General features: G+C 36.3%; 1 protein-coding gene across 1 annotated transcript; it reads left to right on the forward strand.

Moving 5' to 3' along the window:
- Positions 1-7,271: 7,271 nt before the first annotated feature.
- Positions 7,272-10,248, forward strand: LOC140815199 (2-succinylbenzoate--CoA ligase, chloroplastic/peroxisomal-like). Its single transcript, XM_073174320.1, has 10 exons — positions 7,272-7,525; positions 7,810-7,882; positions 8,033-8,198; positions 8,290-8,388; positions 8,529-8,626; positions 8,713-8,906; positions 9,029-9,156; positions 9,252-9,631; positions 9,720-9,925; positions 10,016-10,248. Exons 1-10 carry the CDS (start codon positions 7,326-7,328, stop codon positions 10,143-10,145), a joined length of 1,674 nt encoding a protein of 557 aa, XP_073030421.1. The 5' UTR covers positions 7,272-7,325; the 3' UTR covers positions 10,146-10,248.
- Positions 10,249-12,511: the final 2,263 nt, after the last annotated feature.

A 12,511-nucleotide genomic window follows, 5' to 3' on the forward strand; every position in this document is an offset into this window, starting at 1 on the left:
TATCGTATCAGGAATAGTCTGTTCTGGAACATCTTTTCAGTCACTGTGTCTTGGACCGGAGGAGATGAGGGTTGAGATTGATCAGCAATTGGCCTTTCCTGCTGAATCAGATCTGCAGTAAGAGGGTCATGAATTGGTACATTTGTTTGATAGTCCTCTGTCATTCGTGTTGGTTCATCAGTTGGAGAAATTAGCAAAGCTTCCATATTCTCAGCAGTCTGTTGATTTGGTGATTGATGAGGCACCATTGTTTGCTCCTTTTGTTCAGAATCAGCAGGCTGAGCTGGTGTTTCTGTTGAGATAGGAACCTCTTGAGTAATTTGAACAGTTGAATGATCAACTTCTTCAGGAATAGATTCTGTCACCATTGCTTGATTAATTTCATCGATGTTGGCAAAATTCAACTAAGCTTCAGAGTACAGCTGATGTTCCACAGCAGATGATTGTGGCACATCATGAACTGTTTCTTCAGTTGTAACGATAGTTTGTTGTGAGAGTGGTTCTTTCTGCTGAGAGGAGGGTTCTTCTCCTTCTTCTTCAGAGGCTTCATCAGGAAGAACTAACTCTTGATCCATTTCCCACATTTTGATCTAAGCTTGCAGGCTGGTATGATCTGTATCTAGCTGAGTGATCACAGCTCGATCATTGTAAGCAGTTGGATGGGTGGGAATGTAGTTGGCCTTCAATTCTTCAAGCAGTTGAGATAGCTTCTTAGCTCGAATTTGGTCAAAAAAATAGGTTTTTCTCTCCAAAGCCTGAACAATTGTGGCGGCTTTGACTTTGAGGACGATTGCTTCAAGTTTGATAAATTTGTTCAGCTAGGATTTATGTTTTGATGCTGCAAAATTATTAACCTGTTCCCAAACAAGGTCAATATGAGTTTGAATAGAATTGGATGGCCTGGGCTCTTCAATTAATTTTCCCTTGCCTTTTTCAGTACTGAGGATATGAGGAATTCCAATCTAGTGCGAGTGGTATCCACCATTTCTGTAATCTTTATTTCTTTGGTTCTGGTAGGTGCGAGAACATTAGGACGATTGATATGTATTAAAGGACCTTTGATCCTAACTGTTTCTTTTGGTGCATCAGTTGAGATTTCTGCTTGGATGAACTTTAGGGAACTGCTTTGATAGGCTGTTGGGCATTCGAGGATTTCAGCCTTTCAGTAGGAATAGATTCTGCTGTGGCTGGTAGTTTTGTCATTTGTGTTCTTGGTTTCTTTGCAATTTTTGGAGAGGGCGTCTTCTCGGAATCAGATTCACTGATAATCAATTTTCTTTTAACTGCCTTCAGTTGAGCCAATGTTTTGGCCTGTTTAACTGCTTTGGGAGCAGCCTGTTGCGCCCCAATCTGCTTCTTGATCTTCACAAACTGATCAGGAGAGATATCGATTTTGGTTTTGGGTGGCAGAACATTCTTCCCATTAAAAATTTTGAATTTGGATAGTCGCTAGGAATCATCAGCCACCAATTCTTTGACTTTCATCAAATAGCTTAGCGGCACTGCAAATCCTTTAGATTACTTGGTGGAGGAGAACATATTTTTCAATATACTGAAAATGAGTTGCTTCCAGTTGAATTTTCTTTCAGTCATAATAACTGTAATAGCTTGAAATTTTTCCAAAGTAAGGGAAGCAAATGATCCTGCCTTGGCCAATAGCCCTTTGGCTATGATATCATCCAGCAACTGAACCTCATGCTTCAATTCCTTCTTAGGATCGAAAACTTTAATTTTCCTTCCATCAGCAGAGAGTGCAGTTTGCATTTCTTCAATATCTGATGCTTTAACATCAGTAAGTTGTACTAATCCATCAGAAGGTAATGAAAAGATTTCGCCGAAAGAATCTTCAGAAATGGTTACCAACTGATCATTGACAGAGGAAATAATGCTTCCATCAGGATTGATATATCCATTTGAGTAGAAATCCTGGAGTTCTTTTGGGTGAATTTCCTGCGAGGCTCTGCCCAAAAACATCTTGAGACCAGCAGATTCAATCTTCAGAAAGGCGTTTGTAAGGCCCGAGAATTTGATTACCGTGATCTGAAATGATTTGGGTATAATTACCGTAATTTAAGATTAATCTGGGATGATTTATTGATCAATTGACATGATTGAGGTTATACAAACTTGAATTAAGAAGCTGGGCATCATTATATTATAATCCAAGATGTTCAACCGAACATCTCAAGATGTTCGGCCGAACATCTCAGAAAGGCTTGGCGCACATGCGCTACCGGTAGCGGCGCATATGCGCGAAAATTACAGAAACTTTGGCGCATATGCGCGAGTAAAGACGCGCATATGCGCGACATGCCCAGAACCTTTGGCGCATATGCGCGGGTAGATACGCGCATATGCGCGAGTGGTTTTGTGGCAAATTTTGGAGAAGCCACGTTCTTGTCATGCACGAGATGTATATATATATATATACATACAAAGGCTAATCTCTTCAGAATCAGGCAAGAGAAACGAGAAAGGTTTGAGGAGATAGCTTCAAGTTTTTCGACGTAAAGAATTTAGAATTTATGAGAAATCCGCCCGTCTGTTTTCAAATCCGACTTCAGTACTGAGTTCCTATCAACGTAGACTACAACTGGACGTAAGTTTTGCTACGTTTGACATGTTTTGAAATTAGACTATTGTCAGAATTGAATAGGATTCATATATGATGTTCTTGTCATGTTAGACATCATAGAATCGAAGTCAGATTGAGGAACGGACTGAATATGTAATTGTTATGATTTTTGGAATCAATTTGACTGAGAATTCATACCAGATATGTATTGTTATTGAGATTATGACTGGTATCGATACTGATTAGGAATTCTGGTATTATATCTGTGATGTTTGGACTGACGGGGTTATCGAGACTGTATTGGTATACCGTCGAAACATCAGTTGATTGATATTGAACAGATTCGGTAGTGATTTTGATTATATCGTGATATTGTCGATATGGATTAGATTGTATCTTGATTCGATATCGATCAGCGTATAATTCGATTTGATTATTGATCAGAACATGTATTGAATTGAGTTGTTATTGATATTATATCTGTTCGGTATTGTTATTACCAGATTGAGAATGGACCGAGATAGAGTCGGGACTTCTTCTTCTTCTTTTGAGCGAGAAGATAAAGGTATAAATTAATGTTGAGTTGGGATTGCACAACTCGAGTGAGGTTTGACTCGAGTTTCCCTAAATCACATACTTTACTTATTGCATTGATATTTGCATTGAGTTGATTGATATACTTGTTCTCTTGAATTATAGATGACAGGTGTTAGACGAGTAATCTTGTGACAGAACTTCCTGATCGTGGTAGAATCACCACGGGAACATTGCACGATGTCTCAAGATAATGATATTAGCGATAGAGCTACAGTCCATGACGGATAGGTCAGGACACCGGATGTTTGGTTATATCGAGTAAATAGAATTGGAATCTCTCTATTACGGAAATCGATATAGGAACACCATAATTGGTTATATCGGAATTCGATATAGGAACACCATATTTGGTTATATCGAGTAATAGGATCAGAGTTCCTTCTGTTACGGACTTCGATATAGGAATACCAAATTTGGAAACCGGGATCCCTAGGCTAGGATTGAATGTAGTCTAAAACGTAGAGTCACGAGTTTGAGTGACAGTTATATCGATTGATATTGATGGATGTTGAATTATGTTCCTGATATTGGTACATGATTAGAATATTATTTATTCTTGATATTGAATTATGTTCCGGATCAGGGTACATGTTTAGAATATGACTTATTCTGATTATTGATTCATATCATGATTTTGATATAGGATATGAGTTGATGTCTTATGCTTTTATATTGTTTATATGATGGCATGTATACATGATTTATACTGGGATATTTATATCTCACCGGAGTTATCCGGCTGTTGTCTTGTTTGTATGTGTGCATGTAAACAGGTGGGCTAGGATCAGGGTCAAGAAGAGTACGAGGCTGGACTAGATAGCGTGGAGATCCGGGCTTTAAAGCAACTTAGGATTCAGCACTGACTTGTAGTTGAACCTAGTTGGATTATTGTAGATCATACAATAATTGTATGTTATGTTTAATATGTAATTTGAATTTAATTACATTACGTTTTCACTTTGCATTTAAAAAAAAAAAAAATTAGACCCTGTTTATACTAATTGATTAATTAGTCATAATTATGATTTAGAACGTGATTAACGTCCGGGTCCCCACAGCGTTCTTGACATTAGCTTCTTGAACTGATAAAACTGAGTCAAAGTCAATAGCTATAGCGTTCATCATGTGAGCTGGGATTTGATTTGCCATTGCTGAGAGTGAGGAAACCTGAAATTTTGCGAAGTATAAGTTTTGAGTGTATGAGTTTGTTCTGAGAGATGATGTACACGTAAGAAAGAAAACTGAATCGAAGCGGGGAATCATTTATATGTATGTGACTGTTTAAATTCTGGACACGTGTCAGTCCATTAAAAATTTGAGTAAAAATGTGTGTACGTGTGCTGTAAGCGTGTGTGCAAGAAATGAACGGTTTAAAATAACCCACGTTACGAAATTGCAGTCACATCAGTTGATTTGGAATATAATAAGTTTTTAATTTGTTAACTTATGTCAGAAGATTTGTAAAATATCCAGCTGAACAATCCGTTGGGAAACTGATTCATTTCAGTTGAGAATTTACAAACAGTTGTCTTCTCAGTTAACCTCTTAAAAATTGATATTCCCCCTTAATCGGTGCATAAAATAATTAAAGTGAATAAATTTAAAGTTCAGAAATATTATCGTTTGTTGAACCGTTGATGTTCCTTCAGCTTCCATGATATTTGGCTATAAATAGAAGTAACAGACGCAGGGTTTTGAAATAGTTTAGACGCAGGGTTTTGAAATAGTCCTGTGCCTGAAATCACGAAAAAGACCGTTAAAGGGGGCCAGGAGGGTGTCCTGGCGTAGCCTCTCCGACGCTCAAGTCAGTGACTGAGGATATATGGGGGGATCAGCTAAGGGTGCTGCTGAAAACAATATAGTGAATTCAATCAACTGAACACTCCAACCTGGTATTTATAGGAGAATACCTGGGCTGCTCATGGGCCCTTAACCTGTGGATCCTAGAGATGGGCGGGGAGTTTGGACCTGATCTTGATGTATATATAATTAATAGAGTTTATAATATACTATATATATATATATATATTACCTGCACCCAAGGGTGCAGGTATATATATATATATATATAGAGGGTTGTTACCCTGCACCCAAGGGTGCAGGGTAACCGTGGGCGACAGCTGAGCTGGCGCACAGCTGTCGCACACATGTGCATTTTCTTTTTTTTTAAAACAACGTTTAGCGACGGTTTTTAAGAATCCGTCGCCAATAGCGACGGATTTAAAAACAACGTCGCTAAACGTCTAATTTTTTTAAAAAAAACCGGACAGAGGGGGACATAGGGGCGTTCACAAAATCGATTCTCCCGTCCAACCTACCGCCCCACAACACAGAAAAGTTTGAGAGAAACTCGAGCTTTTAAATTCCTTTTTATTCATAAAATTGTGAGGTTTCAAGCAAACTGTGCTTTTGAGGCGCACGGAAAATTTTTTATTTGAGTCGCACTTACATTCACACATACATCGAACCAAATTTTTATTTCTAACAACTTCGATTTACATTCACGCACATATTTTTATACCCGAGGTTTTCTAACACATTCACGCACAAATTCTACCGGGAGTGAGAAATTTTCCGACAACATCGAGTTACCTTCGGATTTGAGGCGCACGGAAAAACCTTGCACGAGATCTCCAGATTTGCCTTAAGTTGAACCTCACTTTTCTGTGTTGTGTTTCTCTCAAACTTTTCTATGTTGTGGGCGGTAGGTTGGACGGGAGAATCGATTTTGTGAATGTCCCTCTGTTCCCTCTGTCCGGTTTTTTTTTTTTAAATTAGACGTTTAGCGACGGTTTTTGTAGCGACGGAATCTGAAAAACCGTCGCTAACAGTTGTTTTTAAAAAAAAAAGAAAATACACATGTGGGCGCCAGCCGGTTACCCTGCACCCTTGGTTGCAGGGTAACAACCCTCATATATATATATATATATATATATATATATATATATATATATATATATATATATATATATATATATATATATATATATATGTGTGTGTGTGTGTGTGTGTGTGTGTGAGAGTCAAATTTGGCCCACCATCAGGCTTCCATATGCCGGCACTAGACATGCACCTTTTTGAATTTTGCGTGGGCGTGAATATTGTTGGAAAAATAATACTTTATTGAGATGGATGAAAAGATTATTCAAGCACAACATGTTAAATCTTAAGTATATAACACGTGTTTTAAAATACAATTACGTTACCCTAGGTAAAAAAAATTCCCAACACCAATTTTGCTTAAGCACATGCACTAAAATCAAGAAATTATTTAACTAATGTACGTATATGAGTTAAATCTTAAAAAAACGAGTAACAATTTTTTGAATGAATAAAATAGGGATAAAATAAAAGTTTGTATGTAAATTTTTTCTCTACTAATTTTCTTAATCTATGTTAAAAAAAAAAAACAAGCAAACAATCCTATATATTTGGAATAGAGGGAATATGTTTTTTTTAAAATTTAATATCATATTTAATTTAATGTTAGATGTTTAAAAACTCTATATTATCGTAAATTCACTATCACACATAATTATATCAATTTTATACAAGTTCAAATAATCATATCACTTTTCATTCAAGAATTATCGCAAAACTCTAATAGAAAATGTTCAATTTGATTGAGTATGTAAGTGATTTATCAATTTGCATGAGTTTGATATCTCTACCAACATTTTCTGGACCATCATGTCGTAAATGATTTGTCCAATACAATTTATTTGGTTAACATGGTTGGCAACTTGCATGTTACTATTTAATCTCATAGATTTACCTAATGAACTCAACGATCTCAATGATTATAGGTTACATCGTGTCATTTTAAAAAAATTATTACAAGACACCAATATTTTTTTTTTCATTTTAGAAAATAAAAATTACACCCTTGTTTCGAAACATTGGATCCATTGAATTGATAACGAGGAATTGTGAGGCACATGCCGTGAATCATCCAATGGACAATTAATAAAATAAACAACTAATTTATATTTTTCAAAAGCACGGTCAAAGAATACACATAAAATAGCCTTCATCCAGAGATGTACAAATTTGAAAATTTGCACTAAGATACACCTCAACAGGATTGTTCACTGCCCCTTCCTATAGGCTATAAATAGCGCATAAAGACCAACTCCCTTCCTATCATTCCACCATGGCTAACTACTCCGAAGCTCACATCTGCCAGTGCTTGAGCCGCCTGGCCACCGCCCGCCGGGAATCTGTCGTAACGATCGATGGGGACCGGCGGAAAACAGGAATACAGTTCGTGGAGGGAGTTGTTGGGTTGGCCAATGGGCTTCTACAACTCGGGGTCGTACCGGGCGATGTGGTATCCATTTCTGCTCTCAACAGGTTATTAGATATACCTTTCAACTCGTGGAGACGAATTGGACATCGGCATGGTTTATGTTATCATGCATGTTTGCGAAATATTGCATTGGATACAGCGTTTCATTGTTTTATGTGTAACCTGAAGCATGCTTAGATGTGCAGGATCAATCAGTTTTACGATTATCTCGGGTGATTTAGTCGATTTATGATACGTGTTGAATCAAGTTTTGAGGATATATGTATATAGGACTGTATGGACCTGGAATTGTGAAATTTAACTGAATATACTATGTTTGGTATTTCAGTGATTTGTATCTGGAATGGATCCTTGCTATCACTTACATTGGAGGAATTGTTGCTCCACTCAATTACAGATGGGTTAGTAACGAATCAATATTCGATTTCATATTTCCGAGTGCAATCAAATGACGTTCGAAGTTTTCTTATAATGGAACTGAGACAAATAAAGAATTAAAGTGCAGTAATTATATATATGTATATATATTGCTAACCTCCAAGAATCTGCAGGGGTTGGAGGAAGCAAAATCAGCAATGGACGTGGCGAAACCGGTGTTACTGGTGACGGATTCGAGCCGTGGTTTCTGGCATTCCAAATTCAGCATAGATAACGTGCCATCTTTGAGATGGCATGTGTTGATGGGCATGGATGTTAAGCCCATTAACACTGAAACCAGTACGATCATATTTATATCGAAATTTAGATTAATCTTTTGGAAGCATATATCTCTGTACATGTGTTCACATGCCTGCCCGAAAACTTGCAGTTTTTGCAGCTGAATTGATGAAAGAGCCTGTTGGAAAATCTGTTAATCTAGACTATGTTTGGGCACCTGAAAGAGCTGCAGTGATTTGTTTCACCTCAGGTATAAGTTGTCTCCCTTTTCTTCATCTTTAAGTTTTGATTTTAGGCTCGAAGTTGAAAAATGCGAACAAGTTTCGAGCATTTGGTAAATCGAAGACTTCTTAACTCAGATCATCGTTTTGTTTTTCTTGTTTCCCATAGGAACCACGGGACGGCCAAAAGGAGCTACCATAACTCATTCAGCTTTAGTTGTGCAATCCCTTGCGAAAATAGCGATAGTTCGCTACGACGATAATGATGTACGGTTTTTCTTCACCGAATCTATGTGGGAAAGTGGTGATTTTGACAACACTGATCATCTGATTTCAAAATGAAACTCTTGCAGATTTATTTGCACACCGGTCCGTTATGCCACATAGGAGGAATATCGTCGGCCATGGCAGTGTTAATGGCCGGAGGTTGCCATGTTATGATGCCGAAATTCGAAGCTCGCTTAGCATGTGAAGCCATCAGGGAACACAGCGTGACTTCTTTGATCACCGTGCCTACGATGATGGCTGATTTAATCACCATTAATAGGTAAAACAATGATATATTTGTTATGGCGTGCGCACACACACACATATATATATATATATATTCTGTCTGCCTTCATGTTTCTGCTTAAACTCTGTTATCTCATCAGACCGTAACTCTTTCAGGGCACAACAACCCTCTGGAAGTTTTGAATCCGTGACGAAGATCTTGAATGGTGGCGGTGGTTTGTCTCCTCTGCTTTTCCAAGATGCTACCAAAATTTTCCCAAGAGCCACGATTCTCTCAGCTTACGGTGTGTTCTTCACGCCCCACTTCGTTTCATCGACGTGATTTAAACATTCTCAACATGTTCGTTCTCAGTTTCTTTGTTTTGAATTTTCTTTGTAGGAATGACGGAGGCATGTTCCTCACTAACTTTCATGACTCTTAAAGATCCAACACAAGATCGGAGGAGCCATCACCAGAAGCAAAATGATGTAACAAACTCCAACTTAAGTGCTCAAGGAGGTGTCTGTGTAGGCAAGCCTGCCCCACATATCGAGATTAAAGTACACGCGGAGGGGCCTTCGAGTCCGGGGAGAATATTCATGAGGGGTCCGCACGCAATGCTCCGTTACTGGGGTCAATCCATGCATTCGAATCCTTTCCACCAAGGTTGGATCGATACAGGAGATATAGGGCAGTTGGATGATCGTGGTAATCTTTGGCTGTTCGGACGCGAAAAGGATAAGATCAAGACCGGAGGGGAGAACATTTATCCCGAAGAGGTCACAACTCGATCCTTTCTTAAATGTAAGTTCTCGAGCTCGTTCCAAATAAATTCGAATCCTGATAAAATTTGTTTGCATAAAATAGGTGGAATCTGTCATATCCCTACATCCAGGAGTCTCCAAGATCGTCGTTGTGGGCGTCCCGGATGCCAGATTAACCGAGATGGTAATAGGCTGTGTTCAATTGAAACAAGGCTGGAGATGGTCTGATGGTAACTCGGCGGAAGTCGGAGCCCAAGTTTTGTCAGGCGAGAGGCTCAGGCAATATTGTAAAGACAAGAATTTGACAGGGTATAATTTCTTCTATCCATTTGCTCTTGATTATTACATCACAAATGTAAATATCCAGATTTATGACGGAGTCGTATAAATTTCGTGCAGATTTAAAATTCCAAAAAGATTTGTTTTATGGAGGACTGAGTTCCCATTAACGACAACCGGGAAATTAAGGAGAGACCAAGTCAGAGCACAACTCATATCTCAAACACAGTTTTTGTCCAGCAAACTCTGATTGTTCGTCGCCTTTCAATTCGAAAATTCACGATTTGTAATCGCAAACTCGATGTTCTTTGGCATCATAAAGAAGATAATAATGGTATTTAAGTTTTATTTTTTGTTAGCATATAGATGAATGTATTTTATTTTTGAAAATTATTTATATATTTTGGTGGGTTTCAATAAACCCTATACTTAAAATTTAGTCATGACCTTTTTGTTATATAATATAAAATAACTAAAATATTCCTAAATATGAGGGGTATAAAAAAATTTGGTTAAATTTTTTATTCAAAATTATTATTAATTATGGGGTGGTAAAACTTTTAATTTAACGGGTTGAGGACAAGCAAATTAAAAATTGAGAATAAATTAAGGTCTTCTATTATTTTATGTCATTGTTATAAACTACATTATATATAGTCTACTGATTAAATTCACATTTGAGCTATTATTTTAACTCTATTTATTGATATAGATTAAATATTAAAATTAATTAACATAAGATATTTTTGTAAAGAATATTTAAATGATAAATTTGATAATAACATTTCATTTTAAGATATTAAGACTCTATATTTCTTTCAATTAGATATTATGATTAATAGAAATTGTTGAAAAATAATATTTAAAATGTGTGTATTGAATATTTGAATGTTGAAAATAAGAGTTGTAAATATTGAAAATTAGTGTGTGATGATGTAGGTAATGATGTATTTTATTTTTGGATTATTTGTAAAGATTTCCTATAAATAGATCTCTCATTTGTGAAGAAAATCACAATTGAGTAGAGAGAAAAATATTATAAAGTGTGTATTTGGTAAATTTTGAGAGTTTGAGATTTTTACTTTTTACCATAAATTTTACTTTTTCACAACACGTTATTAGCACGAACCCCTAAAAGTCTTTCATACTTTTCCAAGCTCCAAACAGAAGAAAAAGGTAACAAAAGTAATAGTATTTATTTTTCTGTTATTTATTTATTGTATATATATATTTAATATATAATATAATGTTATTATTAGAAATAATAAAAATAAATTTTTCAAAAACTTGTTATAAATCCTGGGAGGATGTTAAGACGACATCCCACACTCCCGGTAAGGGATACGACAAGTATACAAGCATATAAGGTTTTTTAAACAAAATAACTTATGACACCTCATTATAATAATGTGATATGATATACATAATTATTTAAACATGACTAATATTATATACACCATATTATTAACATAAAATTATACAAATACATACATTTATTTTTTGTACACCAACGTTCATAAACGGTAACAAAACGGCTAGTTTTTGTCCCTATAAATATGATCTCACAAACTCTTTCAATCACTCCAACTTTCTCTTCTTCTCTAAAAATTATTCCTCATAAAATTTTTGAAGAAAAAAGAAGATGGCTTTCTCAAGGTTATTTTTAATTATTTTGGTTATCATACTCACGAGTCTTGTATTTATCGGAGAATATCCTCCTCGTGTGTTTTCTTTATTTTTACAAATGATTGTACTTGTTGTTTATCCATTACTTTGTATTGCAATATTCATTAACTAATAAAATGCATCGTAATTTTTTTAGTACCACCATGTCAAATTTGACAAAGATCGAATTTGTTGCGTTCGACGTCACGGGAAAAAATTATATGCCATGGACTCTCGATGTAGAAATACATCTTGAGTCATTGGATCTAAGTGAGACCATAAAAGAAAATGGCATATCGACATCACAAGAAAAAGCAAAAGCCATTATATTTTTGCGTCGACATCTCGACGAGGGATTGAATGTGAATATTTAATTGAAAAAGATCCCATGGCATTGTGGAAGAGATTAAAAGAAAGATTTGAACATAAAAGAAGTTATACTTCCGACCGCCCGTGATGAATGGAATATGTTGAGATTCCAAGATTTTAAGAAAGTCAGTGATTATAATTCAGCGATGTATCGAATAATCTCGCAGTTAAAATTTTTTGGACATGAGGTCACAGAATCGGAAATGCTTGAAAAAATATTTTCCATGTTTCATGCATCAAATATTACTCTACAGCAACAATATAGAGTACGTGGATTTGCGAGATATTCTGAACTCATCGCCTGTCTTCTTGTGGCGGAAAAGAACAACGAGCTATTAATGAGAAATCATCAGTCCCGACCCACTGGATCAACAGCATTTCCAGAAGTAAATGCTGTAAGTAAAAATAAATTTAAACCTCGAAACCAAAATCAAATTCAAAGGCAAGATTTTGGTCGAGGTCGAGGTCGTGGACGTGGACGTGGAATTGGCCATGGCCGTGGTTTTGAAAACAACAGAGATAGTTATTTTTATAACTCATCTCAAAAGAGCGTCCCAAACCATCCACTGAAAAGACATCATG

The sequence above is a fragment of the Primulina eburnea genome, chromosome 15 (assembly GCF_022965805.1).
Source record: "Primulina eburnea isolate SZY01 chromosome 15, ASM2296580v1, whole genome shotgun sequence".
Classification (NCBI taxonomy): Eukaryota; Viridiplantae; Streptophyta; class Magnoliopsida; order Lamiales; family Gesneriaceae; genus Primulina; species Primulina eburnea.

Excerpts from the sequence above, each read along its gene's own strand:
- LOC140815199 (XM_073174320.1), top strand. The coding sequence starts at position 7,326 with ATGGCTAACTACTCCGAAGCTCACATCTGCCAGTGCTTGAGCCGCCTG. Across the intron at positions 7,883-8,032 it reads CTCCACTCAATTACAGATGG|GGGTTGGAGGAAGCAAAATC; the intron begins GTTAGTAACGAA and ends AAGAATCTGCAG. Across the intron at positions 9,157-9,251 it reads CACGATTCTCTCAGCTTACG|GAATGACGGAGGCATGTTCC; the intron begins GTGTGTTCTTCA and ends TTTTCTTTGTAG.